Below are 18,174 nucleotides of genomic sequence, written 5' to 3'. Positions count from 1 at the left end.
AAGAGTGAATGTCTGTTCTGTTGATTATGTTCACCTCTTCTCTGCCACTCCACCCCTAGGGAGAAAATATGATTTTTTTTTCATTAAGTTAACTCTTGATATCTTCAGCTGCAGTATATTGATGCTGCATTTCTAGATGTTTGACATTCCTCTGAGAGCTGGTGCTGAAGTGTTAAATAAGTAAATTAGATATTTTAAATAGTTAAATTTGAAAATGCACGTATATACATGTAGACATATATATTAATGATGGCATTTTGGCAGAGAAAGGGAATGATCAATTTTCTAGGGTTTATACAAAGAATAACTACAGTATTATGGCTCTGGGTCAAAGGCTTTTATTTGAGTAGAGCATAAAGAAGATACTCTCTGGTCTAGCTTTCAGGTTTACACCTACGTGACATAGTATTTAAAATGATCAGCAATTGAGTTATCAACAGAAGAATCAGTGATTTGTGTGGGCCTTTGATTTGATTTGATTTTATGGATTTTATACTTTTGATTGTTATGCATCTAAAATTTAGCGTGGGAATACATTTGCCTTGGCTCAGTCAGTTCTGGTTAGTAGTCTCCTTTTCTGGACAGTGGTCTGCTTTAAGTGATGAAAATTGGTCTAGTTGTGGCAATGGTTAACAGATGATACCTACAGATTAGAAATTATCAGCATTCTATTTATAATGCATATTGTATACTAAGCTAGCAAACTGTCCTTACTCTAATACGAACATAAAGCTGGATTGATATATATCTTATGCAAATTACCACTTACATATTTTTTTTTAAACTATCGTATCTCCTTAGATACCTACACAGTGAGAGGAAATGCTGAGGGAGCACCTTGTGTATTCCCTTTTAAATTTGGTAATAAGTGGTATGCTGACTGCACAGATGCTGGCAGAGCAGATGGCTGGTTCTGGTGTGGAACCACTGCAGATTATGATGTTGACAAGAGATATGGATTTTGCCCGCTGAAAAGTAAGTTTCGTGCATTGAAGATTCTACTTTGCTCTTTTATTCAGCTGCCTGGGAATACTGCTGTCCTTTTGTCCTTTTGCTCTACAAAATGTAATTCAGAACTGTATTTTTCTGTCTCTAGACAGCTAGCTATCCTTTTTAGGAACTATTTACATATGGGAAAATAGGGCTCAGCATAAAAAAAACAAAAAACAAAAAACAAAAACAAACAAACAAAAAAAACTTGACTAAATCCAGGTGAAAGCGTGTGAATTGTACACTGGAATGTGTAATTACACCATTTACTCAAACAGAAAGTTAATTTGATGTAAAGATGTTACATTAGTATATCCTATAGGCTGCATAGAAATTTGTGCTGCAAAATTGGGAACTAGAATATAACTTAAATAAAAATTAAGACTACTTCAGAAATGAATTGCATTTGAATATAAAAGAGCTTATGTGGTATTTCCTTACTGTATATACTACATTGCTTACTGTTCTGCAGTAGAATAATTAAAAACAATGAGAAGCATTTGTATTATTAATTCCCTAGTTAAAGTGCAACTACAGTTTGAGCTGTAGTATTATGTAATACAGAACTTCATGTAGAAATGTTGATATTCCTTTAAGTAAATTTGAATACACATTGGAATTATGTTTAATTTGAATAATTTTCTCTGGACTTCAGTAAAATATGTACTAAGCACTTTGTCTGCAAACTGCTGCTTTTTCTGTCATGATGGGAGAGGTGGCATTTTTCCTTCTCTTCTTTATTATTGTGTTTAGTTGTAAAGCTCCAACTGACTTCAGTTAAGAACAAAAGAAAAAAAATGTCTTTCCTCTTTCCTTTGATGTGAAGAAAACAGAGTCCATTGATCTTAACTGATTTGATGATGAAGTTTTATTGTATGAAGTACGATTTCCATTTGTTATTTCAGAGAAATAAAAATTGCAAATATTTTCCTCTGCCAGTGTTACTTTCAAGATATTAAAAACATATTGGCAGTATTAATTCCATGAATACAGCACATGCAAGTCCAGAGTAAGTTTGTTACCTGTCTAGCATTCTTTGAGGAAAGCAAATAGGAGGTGTCATTAAAAAATTGTTTAGTTCTTTGACATAATTCAAGGAAATCCATTCAGATTGTTTTTGGAAAAAGCTGCTTTATGCTGATTGCCTCCATGCTTCCTTCCTGATTCTTCAGTACTGGCTATAAAATATTCACATTTAGGTCATATGCTTTAATGAGGGACAGGCAGAAGTAGGAAAGTTTTAGCCCTACAATAGAGAACTGTGCTGTACTACAGAATGATAAGTAATTCAACTACAAGAGCACTTTTTAAACATATAACAATGAAGTTTTTGTATGTTAAAGATTATTAAACAGGATGTCAGAAGTGTGCTTTTTTTTTTTTTTTTTAAAACTATCTGGGGGGTCAGAGGTGCTGATATCAAGTAGGCGATGCAGACTATTATAGCTCTTTCTTCTAGAGCTCAGACAAACACTAAAATTCAGATTGAATCCATCACTTTTCTACCATAAACAAAACCAACTCTGGTGTCCAGAATGAGGAGGTCTAAGATTGTGCTAAAAGCAATTGTGAGTTTGAGCCTTTTAGTTGGTGCTTCACAAAAGATGCTGATACAGTGACAATGAAAATTAAATCTCAACAGAAGAAACAGAATTGTTGCTGCTACTTCAGACAATTTTTAATATCCTAGGAAATACTGATTCTTTACAGGGTACGCTACGTCTTTTTGAGCTACGTGTTCCATTGCCGTGTGAAAGTGTGTGTTGAGGAAGGTTGCACAAGGTAATATCACCAGGAACACAAGTCATGAGATGCACATGCAGCTGTATTCAGGAGGCAAAAGTCCACTGAGGCTCCTTTCTTGACAGTTGAAAACGATAGAATTTTTCTGAAAAATTTTGAAAGGCTTGTAAGTAGTGCAAAAAACTTGCAGCTGACTAGGAAAGAAATAAATAAAGAGTGCAGGGAATAAGGAAGTATTTAAACAATTTTAACCTTGAATATTAATCTCACTGGGCAAATCTGCATTTGTGCATCCATTCAAAAATATTGGCTTTATTTTATGACAGGCCTTTTCCTCAAGCTGGTGTTTTGAGATGTTTTGAAGGATTTTCCATTGTGGTTTTATGTCTAGTTCAGAATGCTTTGTGAATTGGTCAGCTAAGTTACAAAGAGTCATTTGTCTTATTTTTTTCTGATTTACCTGGAACTCATAACTTGATTTCAGGCCTCACAAATTCATTTAGGAAAAAGAAAGAGAGAAGCACTGAAGAAAAATACACCTATATGTGAAGATGAGCATGTGAAAGAAATGCAGTATTTTTTAGATTTACTTTTTTTACTGTTGATAACACCCAGTTTTATACCTTTGTATACGATACTGTAAAATAATATAAATTATAAAGTATATTCCTTCCTGACTGTATGGGCAGGGAGGAAGAGATTGCAGTTGTATTATAGGGTATCTAACAAGAATTACATTCAGTTCTCATTTACTATGACTCTATTTTAGTTTTGAAGAATATTGGACTGAGATTCCGACTTGTTCTGGATGGATAATGAAGCAAATAAGAACACTTCTATGGTTACTGCTACTCAAGGCCAAATTTCAGCTTGCAGTTTTGAAATTAAAATTTCTGAAGTTCATTACCAGTCTTTTCAGATTTAGTAGAAGTATTACATATGATAGTCCTGTTAACACTTCTTAAAATTGCAATTGTAATTGGTATTTCCACTGGTAGGACACTTTCTTGATAATAATTCTTAATAACAATAATTCTCACTAATTTCAGTGTGTACAAAAATATGTACTGAATTAGTCTGTGTAAAGTTGAGTTTTTTCCAGTTGTGCACTCAGGACAGGTTTTGTTTCACATGAATTAAGTTTAGATGCTAAAATATATCATTCCAGAAAAGTGAATCCTCTTTTGGTTTCCCTGGGGATATTAAGATTTAAACAATACCATATAGATTTTCCCAAATCCTGCTATCTTAAGGTGTTTAATTGTCTGGAACTCAAATATTTGAAAAACTAAACAGTCAAAGATTAAGAGATGAACTTATTTTTATGAAAGACCAAAGTTCTACAGAACAGCTTCATATGCAACTGTAGATTAGAGACAGGAAGAAGAAGGTTGAATACTTTTTCTCTTCCTTTTTATTGATTGCACAATATCTGTAAAATCTTTTCTACAAGGCCAGAGACAATCTTCTTTACTGAATTATAGATTTTAATATTTCAGTCTCTCTTTTATCCCAGACATGTGCTTGTGCATGTGGTTTTGTAGAACATAGCATAGTGAAGAAATTTTGTCTTCTGATATTCATAAAATGCTTTGGATAGAAGTTACTTTCTGAATAATGATAATGGAATGAAAGTTTCCATATTTATTCAAAGGTCCATATTAGAGTATACTATGAATTTATTTTGTTGTCTAAGGCTAATTAGAAAAGAAACACTTCATATTGTCTATAAACTATCAGATTTAATACAGGAAAAAGTGGAACTGGTTACTGACCTGCTGACATCTAATATGTACCACCCTTTGTCTCAAGTTTTGTTTATTGTACTGCTTTCCTCTTATTTACACGCACAGATTTTCTGAGCTCTCTGAATTCAGAAAATACCTCTTTCTTTCAAATTTTTCGCAGCTTGCAACTTAAAGAGCTGACACAGACTGGCTTCAGGAATTTCAGGACTTTTCCCATTGCCGGCTGACATATAGTGACCTCTTCTTTATTTTGCTTTTGTCATGCAACTTTATTTTCTCTATGGAGTGATATTTGGCTCACTGTTGGGGGGGGTCCCTGTAGCTTCCATTTTTCAATCCAATGCTTGGGTCCGATTACCTTCATTTTAGGAAGACAATCTAAAGCCACTTTACATAGTACCCAAAATTGTAAAATAAATGAGGATTTCTTAGCTCAGAAAAACCATCTGTTTTATGGACTAAAGTTAGCGTTAGACTGTAAGACCTTAGTGGTCTTATATTGTTTTGTGATGTGTGTGTTGTCCAACATGGCTGTCATGGATTGGCCTAGGCCTGGATTTACTAACGCGTTAAAGGACTCCTTTTATACCTGTTCTTTTTTGCTTTGTGTATTTTTGTTCAGTGATTTATTCTATATTGTATCTGTCTCAGTCTTTGTCATCAGTCACAGTATTTCTTTTTCTCTTGGCAGTTAATAGCATTGATTCGTTGTGGAATACTGATCCTCTAACAAATGTCCAATATCAGATAAACTCTGAGTCAGCGCTAACGTGGCATCAGGCAAGAAAAAGCTGTCAACAACAGAAGGCTGAGTTATTAAGTATCACAGAGTTGCATGAACAAACATACCTAGCAGGTAGAGTAATATCATCCATCAGGGTGTTGTTTTTTTTAAAGTGAATTGTTTTAACTGTGACACTTATATAGCATGCTCCATCTTGAAAGCTGGTATCTTCTTCAGTTCTGTTAATTCTGGATTTAGATTGTTATCTTGAATAATTCAGCTGGAAACTTGAAAATATAATGATGATTTTTCTCATGAATTAATATTGCTGGAAAACAATAGTGACTAAAAACCACAGCAATTAAGTAATTCAAGCAATAAGGAAATAATTTTGGAATGTATGCGAATCCAAAGTAGTGTTCAAGAAAAAAATGCAAATGCAAAGATTGCATTCTTTTTATGCTGTATTTGGTGTGTGTACCAATCAGCATTTTTGCCAAATATTATTAAAGCTGCAATATCATCTTTATATGCTAAAATCTGATAAGAAAAAGGAACTAATAAACAAGAAAACTTACAAGTAGCTTAAATTCAGACTCCTTTTTTTCCCCCAAATTCATTTCTGTGAAAATTCAATCTTGAATTCATGCTTGAAGACGTTCCTGTTCTACATAGGCAGTCTTGTTTTCACTGTCTTCTGAGCCTGTGTACACGTGTGAGGTAGTTCAATATTACAGCTACTAGATAGATTAGAAAACATTTTGATATTTTTTTTCTACGCTGTAAGCTGAATTTTTGTACTTTGTAAATTCAGAGGATGATTGATTATTCAATAAATCTATGTTTAATATTGTATGTAATCTGTCCTATGAAAACATTTGTTTCCAGTTAAAGGATATGGCCAAAACACAAGTCGTCTTTACTGAGTGTGATTAAGTTAATGTTCAAATTAATGCTCAAGAGAGCATTGACACTTAGGAGTGACTTGTTAGTAGACATGTTTTAATTGCCAACTATAATATATTGTTGCCAAAGTCAGTTTTTCATTCTACAGCTATTCTTGCAGAATTAGGTTTTCCTGTCATGCTCAGATCTTGATTTTTCATAAACCATCACTTGTTTGTGAAGAAGTAATACTGGAACACATTAACCTGTTGATGCCAGATCAGACTCTGGCATTACATCCCAATCCTTTTCAGTACGTAAGAACCCCTGCCTTTAACTTGGCTGTGCTTTAAGTGTTACCCGTAACCATAGTGTCAAAAACAACTAAATACATAGAGTAAATTTGAATACTGGTATGATGCTATCAGTCAAGGCAGAAATGCTTAATGTAAGTTGTGCAATGATTTCCTGTAAGCTATGCAGAAATACATCAATTCAAAAGCAATCAGAGCTCATCCAGCTAAGCTTACAATTTTTTCTTAGACATAAAGCAGAGAGAATCAATTGAGTCATAATTACTATGGAAAAAAAAAAACACACAGGATTCAATAGGACCATGCATGGGCATGATATTATTTCTAAGTGCTTTTCAGACCTGGAACAGTAAGTTGGAACCTGTTTTGGAATCCTGACTGACTTTGGCTAAAGAAGTGAATTCAGATGAGTTTCAAAATGTACCAGATGTGCGTTAAAAAGATAACTTTTGGAATGATCATATTTAAATGTGGCATGATAAAATATAAACAGCTTATAGTACTAGTTTAAAATATTTAGTGAATTTGAAGCTCACATTTGTTGATTTTATTGGAAAAGAAAATATTTACATGACAGGAAAGGATTCATAGTTGGTTTTAGAAAACTGGTTATTTATTTACTTCCCTTCTGTCAGCTATCAGTTCTGTATTTTGTAATTCTGGGGAAAAAAATGATTTGCTTCGTATTTATGATAATCTACTTGCAAAGAATGTATACGTATTATTGTTTCTCCATTCTAACACAATTCCTCACACCTAAAATTGTGAAAACTCTGACAGTAAAAGTAACGTGAGCAATGTGAAACCATATTTGCAGTTTAGTGTAGTCACCTGAGGTTAAAATTTTTAAATCTTGTACTGGGAAAAAGGAGAACCAAAGGAAATTAAGCTTTCAAGTTTCAAGAGAATGTTTGCTCTTGCTGTGCACTGCCAGTATCTTTCTTTGTCTCTGTTACCTAGGTTTGACTGGCAAGCTGAGTTCTGCTCTCTGGTTTGGCCTTAACAGCCTGAATTTTGACAGTGGATGGCAATGGGTTGGTGGTGCTCCATTCAGATACTTAAATTGGGTTCCAGGTAAGATTATGTTTTTTCTAAGAGGTTAAATTTCTTTCTTTTCCAGTTTGTTTTGGTTATTTGTTTAGTGATTGGATTTTTATTTTCATTTTGGATTAACCAACCTTGGTGGTAATACATACAGAACTAAATATGTTAGACTAGTCTATCCTGAAGCAAAACCAGCTGCTTCACACCTGTGGCTGCAATGCTGAACTCCAGTGCCAGTATTAAAAACAATTTCTTCATGACATCTGTAGGCAGCAGCGAAAAGGTGCTTTTCTGGTTTATTATTCAGTGTCTGTGTTAAGGTGACTGTTATCAGGACCCTTGTTTCCTTGCACTAACTATTCAGGAAGACTTTGGAGACTGATTTAAGTGGATGTCTGAAGTTATAGTTTGAATACTCTTCATTTTCACTGAGCATGTCCCATGTATTTAATTTGCAGTAACTCTGTAAGTTACTCCATCATATCACTCAGTAGTTCCATTTTGGAGGTAAGTCCCAAACCAAATTTTAGGTGGACAAAACTTCTTTGTAATCTTTGAAGAGTGACTTGAACCACTATCTAAACAGCTCTCCAATGGCGAGAGCACACAAGGCAAGCAGATGGGCTGAAATACAAGTTCCTGAGAGGATGTTTACAGGTCTGTCTGCCAAAAGCACAGGTGAGGAGCTGCATGTAGTGAAGGATGAAGAAAGCCTGATCTGAGTTAGAGCCAAAGCAGCAAGGGAAACTGTTCATGACTGTTGAAACTGCAGGCAGCTCTCACTTATCCTGTAAAGAATTATCTGAGTTTTGGAGTAATTAAGATGGACTCCATTTGTTTTTCAGTCCGCTGGTATCTATATAACCAATTTTACATTTGTGCTTTCTACTTCACAGTTACACTTTTGTCAGCATATCTCTATCTCATCCCCATTTCCGTGGGTGTTGAAGACCTAACTGTTCTTTCCACCAGTAAATTTTAAAAGAATTTGTGGAAGCTTTACATACTTCCATCTCACTAGTTCTAAACAAATAACAGGAACATTTTATGTTTATAACAGGAATGTTTTATGTTCCATAAAGGAGCTAAGTTATCCATAGCTAAAAGATGGGGGTTGGGCATTTGAGTGAGCTAGCTTCCTATGCTGGAACTTTTTTTGTCCATTAAAATCATTTTAATTTTTGTTCTTGAAATAGGACCATTTTTTTCCCATGGGAAGAACTGTAATCTAAGGAAATAGGGAGTTAATTTTTCAATGAACAATCTTGCTCTCTCCAAATTGTTGTTTTGCCATATTGTTTTGCATTTCTGACACTTGTTATGTAGTAAAGTGATGTGTTCAGATGTGGAAAAGAAAAAAAAAAAAAAATTGTTAGATTTAATCATATTAGACCAGATCTTGAAAAGTTCATGCAGTTTACTGCAGAATTTTTGTGTTCTAGTAGTTCTACTTTCCTTTTAATGCTTTTGTTAGTGTTATTGCTAATCTTCCAGAGAGCCAAATATTTTGTCCACTTATCTAAATAATACAAGAACAACAAACTCATATTAGCAAAATAATTGCTTACTATTTACTTAAATCATTTAAATGCAGATTTTGACTAGCTTACTGAACAGATTAAAAAAAATGCACTCTAGAATTGAGAAAGGGGGGAAAAAACAAATGAAATATTTGCACTGTAATACACCACATCAAGTCTTTGAACCTGTGAAAAGAGTGTTAACAATTGTGAACTGGATAAATATCTCAACGTGTGGTTTCTGAGCAGAATGTCTGCTAAGGGAACGAGCTGCACCATTCAGGTTAAAGTCCTGCTGGGAATGACAGCTGCCTATATATGAATGTGTCTTATAATTAAAGCATGGAGCAAACTCAAATCTGAAAGTAATTGGAAGTGTAATCATGAGGTGTTTATTCTTAGTTATTGTTGTTGAGTGGTTTGTCATTTTTAAAAAATGTCTGTTTATTTATTTATTTATTTAAAGGGCATCCTTCTCCAGAACCTGGAAAAATCTGTGCAGCATTAAATCCTGGCAAAGTTGCCAAGTGGGAGAACTGGGAATGTAACCAGAAGCTTGGCTATATTTGTAAACGAGGAAATGCTACTTTAGCATCTTTCATTGTTCCTACAGGTAGGCTTGGTAATAATCCCCTAACAAAAATTATTAATGGCATAAAATTGAGAAAAGATAATATCTGTGCAAAATGTGACTTGACCAAGATTCCCTGTGAAATTGAGCATTGTGTACTTCCTCTTTATTCTGTTCTCCTTACTTCCTGTGTAGTATAGCTGAGTTCTCTTTCCAAAAGCAAACAAAACTTTCACATTTTGTATGTAGAACAAAAAGGTAAATAATTTAATGCTTAAAAAAATGTGTAATTATCTAAAAGCTCATGTTCTCATTGAAAATAATCTATCTCTCTTGCTGTCATTTTTTGCTGCTTATGAAATGGAGTAAGTTTAACAGTGCAAGTTAATAGTAAACTTAAAGAATTTTTAAAATTATTTTAGATTTAAAGATTTGTTTAAAAACTATGTATGTATGTAATTATGTATGAATTTATATTTTCTATATACCTAAACTAGCTTAATTACAAAATACTTTAGATTAAATACATGCAGACACTGTTTTAGAAGAAATATAATTTGGGCACTTACGGTACACTGGAAAGACATCAGGGATAAGTTTTCATAGCTTTATTTAGACTTATTTGTGCTATAATTTACACTGTGACTTTTTTCCTTTGTTTCAACACTCTTTCCTTCTGTTATCCCTTATTTCCAAGTTTATTCCTCTTTCTAGCTTGTACAGGTATCTTCCAAATTCTCTGACATTATTTTGCAAAGGGTTTAGAAGCAGAAATCCAAACCACGACCCTATTTCCAGTCCATTTTTTAATATACGTTATTGGAAGATCAGATGTCAAATGTGAAGTTTCCAAAAAGTTTGACTTGAAAAATGTGTTTTTTAATGTTGTTTCTGCTGTTGCCAACATATGGCCAGCTCAGTGATACCAAAAATCTTGAAACAGTATCTTCTGCCTAACTTTTTTCTCTTTAAGAAAAACAAGGGAGCTAGTGTATTGTTAATCAAATATTGAAATCAATGTTAATTAAATATGCTTCAGTTTTGAAATAAACTGTATTTATTGTCCGAGTTGGAAATGACACTAATACTTATTATAACACTTTTCTGAATTAAAATGCAAATAACTGTTAGTATTTTTTATATTTCTGACAGCCAAAATCTTTATTTATTTAGGTTGAAGTAGATTGTTCCGTGGGCTGTTACTCAGCTTTTTATAAACATATCTTTAAACACTGATGCTTGTAAATGAACCACTGATTTAGTGCTACCTATTATCTTATTTAGTTTTAGATTCAACCTCACTTCGGAGCTAATAGCTATTTCTTTTTTATACATCAGTGTTTTGATTTCCTGCCTCACCTCTCCCATACTGAAGTGAATCAGTAATTTGCAAGAAGAACAGAAATGAGACACAAGTTTTCAATTGTACAGAAATTGCTGAGTAAACGTGATGACAGATTAAACAGAAATTGGCAGTGGTTCACATCATGAAATATTTTCCAAAGTGTCCTAAGGGAGGAAGTCATAAAAGGAATAAGCATGCAGTCGTGCAAGGTGTTAAGTGCCCTCAATTTCTAATGATGTAAAGGAAAACTCATGGCAGATGATGTTTTCCTGACCAGGGCTCCAGTGTCAAAATATAAATTAATTGCAAATTAATGCATGCAATTAGTAGCGAGTGCACAACTTAACTGCAGAGGCAATATTTTAACTCTAGAAGTTACATTTAAGTTCAAAAGAGCACCATGTAAGGATTGTGAGAGAGAACACTTTATAACAGAATGAATCATGTACCTATAACAAAGTAGAGAGAAATCTTTACAGATTCTTTATTTTTGTAGCATTTGAAGATTTTCAGGAACTCAGCAGCTGTGTGGACTTCCTTCACGAGATTTTTTTTTTTTTTCTTTTCCAGCAGGGGGCCACATTATTATATATCTTTAAGTTGTTTAGATTTTAGGGCTTCAAAGCAGTTGGTCTGCAATACAGCAAAATGAATCAGTAAGAATCCATTAATTTCACTAGCAAAATATGCTTAGTTTTAAACTTCATTTTCTAAGGAAAAGCTGGCTGGCTGCTTACCTCCACCAAGTAACTGCCAAAATAGTTTTCATCCCAATTTGAAAACATAAAGTATTGAGTTTCTGAATATTTCATAAGCCCCCATATCTGATTGGAGAATTAAATACACTTAATTTAACTGTTACGAAGGCTGTGTAAGCTCTCTCTTATCAACAATGAAGAATGAATGTGTGAGAGAGAAATATTAATTCCCTAATCATGAGAATTGTTCAGCTAGTATTTTTACCTTTGTAGACACCCAAGTCGATAACTGGGAGACATTCAGACTTCAGGAAGCCAAGCTTATAGTTTGCAGAACTATTTGGTCTTTTTAAGTCTATGTTTTTTTTTTTTTTTATGTTGAACTATTCCACAGTATTCATCAACTTGACATTTGAGATAATGTTTTTTATACGTTAATGTGATTCTCACTGTTAGATATTACTTGCTTTAACATGTCCTGCTTATTTTATTTAAGTTAGATGAAGCTCAGGATTTAGTACTTGTTTTCTTTAGGATGAAAAGTAGATCACAGGGCATTGTATTGTGTGTTTTCTTTAGAAGAAGAGGGAAGCACAGAGTTAACTTTTGCTGACAGCTGGAAATGAACAACTTGAGGCTTTGTCCTACTGAGAAATCCCCAGCTATGTCAATAAAATTTGCTCCGAAGAAATTAGACTGTCAACTACTTCTCCAGTTTTTCTGCCTTCAACCAATTCCCTAACGTTACTGAATTTACAACTGAAAGAGTCTCCCTGCCTGCCGTAGCTGATTTAGTGTTGAGAGTAATGTTCGTACAGTCTCCTTCAGTCTGAGAGATTCTTACAAAGCCACAGGGGAATAAAGACCTGTGTGATTGTCTTTGTAGTGAAGTCTGAACTGATAGTGTCTGTTCTATTCTGTTTACTGTTTGCAAAAGGGTGCATTGTGTGACTTTGTTAAAGATGCATGTAAGTCTAGATTTTTTTTCTCAGAGCTGCTCTCTGACTGCTTGCTGTACCAAAGCACTGTAAGATACACATGCTCAGAGCTATCCCCAGGCACAGTAGGAATCAGGTAGCTGCCTAAAGCATGATACTTCTACAACAGCATTTGTCATCTCTGTTTCATTTCTCTGAACAACCCCACATACCATCAGTTTGTCTTTCCAATATCTCTGTCTATCCCTATTCTTTCCTTCTGTGGCAGGATTGACAGGACTTTGACCATACACAGGGCTCCTCATCCCTGAGATGGCAGAGTTCTGTTTTACTTTCTGATAACATCCTGGCACTTTTTTGAGGTGGGTTTGCAGACAAAAAAAAGTATGTTTATAGCTGTGGTCTGACACTAAATAACTATTAATTGTCAGCATCTTTTAGCTGAAACAGGATGTGTATTTGCAAACTTGCCCTGACTAATCATGGCTTTGGATGCCTAGTTAAATGTTTTCATGAAATATACACCACTGTCATACAGAAACAAATTGCTTCTTGTTCTCTGACATACGTAAGTTTATTTTCCCAACAGAATTACTGCAAGCTTGCTGTCCCTGTTCCGCTCTATATTGGTGTTTGCTAAACTGTCTAATGATTATAAATTCTGTTTATTATGCAATTGGATGGCACTTCTTCCAAGGCTGAATTGTTTGCTGAACAGCAATGTGATTGTTGGCAGTACTCTGTTACTGTTCTGATGAATTCCTAAAAGCAATCTTTAAGCGCAATAATTTACTTTGACAGAAAAATTTTCTCAACTGTGCTTTTAAAAAGCATTCCTAAAAGCAGTATTTGCATTTTGGGTTCTTGCATGATCCTGTAGAATCACTTTATTTATTTATTTATTTATTTATTTATTTATTTATTTATCTAGAAAATGCAGCTAGTCCATAAAGTGCTTAAAGTCTAGTGGAAAAAAATTACCTTCATATATAAGTTCTGTAAGCCCAGTTTCTTATCCTGTTTCTGAACATCACTGAGAATGAAAAGGAATGCTGGCATGAAATGCAGAAAAATGCCAGAGCACAATTTTTTAGATTTCACAATTTAATATGCGTGTGTGTGTGTAAGGGTCAAAAGTGTGTTTTTGCAGTTAAATTCTTTCCATCTTTTCACAAGTTGAAAGCACTTGTTTGCAACTGTATTGCTCTTAAAAATATCTGGGGATTTTAACTTTTAATCATAATTGCCCATGATGATATTTTTAGATATTTTTCAACCCTGCTATTCTCGAGGATGAGAATAAACAATTAATTTGTTTAAATCTTTGCTTATGTAATTTCAAATCTTTTGTTAAGAGTAGAATTCTGAAGTTCTTTGTTTTTCTTTTCAGAGACTGATGTGCCTATTAGGTGTCCTGACCAATGGATATCATATGCTGGTCACTGCTACATAATTCACAGGGACCCCAAAATATGGAAAGATGCCTTAACATCTTGCAGAAAGGAGGATGGGGATCTGGCTAGCATCCATAATGTTGAAGAGTATAGCTTTGTTATTTCTCAGCTTGGGTACCGTGAGTATTTAATTTTTATTTATTTATTTATTTATTTATTTATTTTATTTATTGCAGTAATATATCATTTATATTAAGAAAATAAGAAGCTTAAGAGAAAAGAAGGAGGCTGTTTAAAAAATACAAATAAAAAAATTAACAATATCCTCATCACAAGATGCAAAGGAGTTAAATTCTAAACTTCAAAAGTTGGAAAAAAAATAGGAGATTTAAAACTACAGAGACTATGCTGTGATCAGTGTTGTGAATTGCATCAAACAAACTCCTTTCTCAGGGTCTGATTTTACCTTTTCTTATACAGGTTAAGGCCATTTGTAATGTTTTCAGAAGCTGGAAGATTTTTTACTTTCACTCTGCAAAGATAGCTGAGAGGAAACAATGTTTGTTGGTCAGAAAACTTGGGGAAATTATGGATCCTATTACTGTCCATGTTTTTCAAGTCATGAAATAAGAAGCTGTCTGTCCCAGTACATGTATTCAGAGGCACCTCATCTGAAATGGGGTATTTCAGTGTTCACATACTCAAGTTCTTGCAAGTCAAGAAAGGCTACAGATAACCTAAGTGAGATGCTCTTTTTGTGAGATACAACCATGCTTATGCTGAGGCCATTTTGTAGTTGCTGTTGCTTTCCATGTAAATTATTTTACATTTAGTGTCAGATACTACTATTCTATGGGTGAGACGTGTTTACACCTATGTTTTCTTCATTGCAGTAACTAATCCTCTATGTGCTTTTAGTGCCCTGTCAGGTAGCTTATTCTCACTGAAAGGGCAGCAAGCCCTCTTGAGCTGCTGCGTAACAGCAGGAATAGCAATCTCAGAATAGCTGATCTGCTTTAGTTTTGTATCCTGTCCAACTCCATTGCAACTTGTGCTTGTTCTTACGATCATAAAATCATAGGATATCCCAAGTTGGAAGGAACCCACAAGTGTTATCGAGTTTCAACGCCACATAGAAATACCTAAAAATTAAGAAACATATCTGAGAGCATTGTCCAAATTGTTCTTGAACTCTGGATCCTGTTTCAGGGCCTGTGCAACCTCTGGTGGAAAACCTTTTCCTCATTTCCATCTTGATCGTCCCCTGAAGCAGCTCTATGCCACAGTTCTGGAGCTTCTACCAGGGAGCAGAGCTCAGCGCTGCCCCTCTGCTCCCCTGCGAGGAGCTGCAGCTGCCGTGGGGCCTTCCTTGAGCCTCCTCTGCTCTGGGCTGACCAAACCCAGGGACCTCAGCTGCTCCTTATATGCCTTATCTCGTAGACCATTCTCTGTCTTCCCAATCCTTTGGGTGGTCTCCAATAGTTTTATGACCTTCTTATATTATCTGCACAAAGCCCTCAAGGTGAGGCAGCATGACCCAGAGTTAGAGCATGGCATAGGGCATAGTAAGAGTGATATGTTGTTTTGTGAACTATGCAAAACTTTTTTTCTTTGAAAAGGGATGATTAGGAAAAGTGAGACCTCTTGATGAGGCATTAGGACATTTGAAGGAATTTGAAGGAGATTAGATGCATTTTCAACTTGTTATTTGGAACAAGTTTCAGAGGTTAATATCTTTTCCAAAGGCCTTTTCTGGACTAATTGCATTGCACTGGTTTTTTTGAAGTGAATATTTCTGAAAGGCATATAGTTCTGAAGGAAACCAGACTTTCACAGATGGCACAAATACTGCAACAGACTATTTAGAAAGTAATCTTTTCAGAGGAGGAAATTTGAAACTGCTGAAGATGCCTTTTAAGGCATTTGTCTCTCAGTATCAGATTGTCATTTCTCACCTCTGTGATGAGAGCACTGTGTACTGCGGGGGTGCCTCAATAATCTTGCCTGGATCAGAACTCTGTTGCAATAAGTGCTGTGCAAACAGAGTAAAAGCCCATCTTTGCACCAGACAATTCACAGTCTAGTGATAAAACTGAGCAATAAGGGGTAAGTATGAGATAAGTATGGTCACAGTAGCAAAACTTCTTCAGTTTTGGCATAATTGACAAAGGAGAACTTGAAGAATAAAAAAGGAATGTATTGTGCATATTTACATGGAAATGCAGAATCTGATGTTGTACAAACATGGCTTAGAGCATGTCTGAGAGAGGGGGAAATAGCTAGTTGATAAAGTGGTTGTAGAAAAACTTGGTGTTTAGTCTCACAGATTTCGAGGTGACCAAATTCTATGCCAGCATTTCTTCTACAGAGAGGAGAAAATGTTAACTAGGAAGGGGATCCACTAATTCTTGTCCTTTTCTGATTTGCACAGTGTATTTTATGACTTAAACATAATCTTTGTGTTATGGAATGCTATTTATTGTGATACTGTATTACTACATTATGAGCCCACCACACTAGAATCTCTTGCCATGGAGGAGGCTTCTGTTGTGTTGGTTGCTAAATGGAATCTGGTGTCCTCTGAGTTTGAGTACTAGGGAAGGGTTGGTAAGGACAGTATGGATGAGCTATAAGGGCTGATTATACTCAGATGCAATAAAGATGGCAAAGGAAATGGAGGGAAAAAGGAAGGATAGAGCGATGACTATTCAAGTGGCAAGCTGGAAGGTGATTTTTCTAGGAGCTTGATTTGTCAGAATGGGATGCCTCCATCTTCCTGTAGCTAGCAAATGGCAGAAATGTCACAAGAGAGTTTTAAGCTGCTGAGATGTCTATTAAAATCTGAAATGTGTTAATCAAAAAGGATTGCCTTAGGGGAGATGACTTTTAACAGGGGAGCAACAGAAGAGAAGCAGTTCCAGTTTCCATTTGAAGAACTCTTGAGCAGTTGATGTCTTTTTGGGTGGACACAAGGTCCCATTTTTACATTCCATGAGCAATTCTGTTGTCAAGTTGATCATGATCAGTAGGGATAGAGAATGTTAAGAGGAAAATTGATCAAGAAGGGAAAACTGTGAGAACAAACTGTGAGCATGAAAGATGACTGAATATTGTTAATTCAAAATACAGTTCTATCATGCCACCATTAATGATGGAATTAAATACATTTTATGACTCTCATAATAAATTCCAATTGCAGTTAACAAAGTTACAAAACCAGTACTATAAAGGAATGCCCTTTGATGATGATTAAATTCAATCATTATCAATGCCCAATTTTTAATCTTCAATAGGATTTTATTCAGAAGTTTTTTTTTTTTTGTCAGAAGAAAACTGAATAATGAATGTTATAGTAGCAATATGGTGGAGACTTTTAAGCACAGGTGAATGGACCTCTAAGAACAGCAGCTGTGAAGTCAGATTCTTGATTAATCCTACACTTTCCTTCCAAATGAAAATTTACTCCGCAGTGGACTGACAAAAGTGAAACAGCAACAGGAATTGCATATTGGTGTAAAATGAAACAAAGTATAGGAACAGATGATGGGACAACTTGCAAGTATGCTTGCTGATTGTCAGCTCTAAGACACGCTGGGTGTCTGAGCATTAGAAGAGGTGGTACTTCTACTTTCTTTCCTGTGCTAGAGGTGAAAGAGGAGTTAGGATTTGATTTAGGTGGTCAGTTGTATCTTGTTACTTATTTTATCCAAATGATTTAAGTTGGAAAAGGAGAACAAGCCAGACTATGCTACAACATAATTCAATATAGAGAGCAAGTTTGTGCTTTTGTATGAAGCTAAACACTGGTATTGTACTGCCACTAGAGTGAGTGGCTTTTCCTGAAGACTGGAGTGAATATATAAAGAATGCTGTGCCCTCTATATGAAACAGCCTTAATTTTCTGTGACTTCCTTTTAGCCTTCCTGAGAGTAAGATCCTATAAATAACATCACATATAAGGACTGTTATCAATCATGTTTTAGAGCCAGATGATGAACTTTGGATTGGGTTGAATGACCTCAAGATTCAGATGTATTTTGAATGGAGTGATGGGACACCTGTCACGTACGCCAAGTGGCTTCGTGGAGAACCCACTCATGCAAACAATAGGCAGGAGGACTGCGTTGTTATGAAGGGAAAGGTAAAGTCATGTTTAACTATTGACTTAATTATATTTTATTTAATTAATTAATTTATTTTGCTGCTTCCTTGAGAAAGAAGCAAGTGGTGGCTTTCCTTTAAGGTAAATCCCCCCCCACA

At 35.0% G+C, this 18,174-nt stretch overlaps 1 protein-coding gene across 4 annotated transcripts in view; it reads left to right on the top strand.

Annotated features, from left to right (window-relative positions):
* The window catches only part of LOC100545427 (macrophage mannose receptor 1-like), a 53,919-nt gene that overhangs the window by 6,123 nt on the left and 29,622 nt on the right, over positions 1-18,174 (top strand). For all 4 annotated transcript variants that reach the window (XM_019616410.1, XM_010712623.3, XM_019616412.1 and 1 more), the window contains 6 exons: positions 802-975; positions 5,173-5,337; positions 7,365-7,478; positions 9,435-9,581; positions 13,911-14,093; positions 17,898-18,055. In XM_019616410.1, the coding sequence (XP_019471955.1) occupies positions 802-975; positions 5,173-5,337; positions 7,365-7,478; positions 9,435-9,581; positions 13,911-14,093; positions 17,898-18,055 (941 nt within the window). The remainder of the gene's footprint in view (positions 1-801; positions 976-5,172; positions 5,338-7,364; positions 7,479-9,434; positions 9,582-13,910; positions 14,094-17,897; positions 18,056-18,174) is intronic.

Source organism: Meleagris gallopavo, chromosome 6 (assembly GCF_000146605.3).
Source record: "Meleagris gallopavo isolate NT-WF06-2002-E0010 breed Aviagen turkey brand Nicholas breeding stock chromosome 6, Turkey_5.1, whole genome shotgun sequence".
NCBI classification, from domain to species: Eukaryota; Metazoa; Chordata; class Aves; order Galliformes; family Phasianidae; genus Meleagris; species Meleagris gallopavo.
This window is presented reverse-complemented; position numbering and strand designations above follow the sequence as displayed.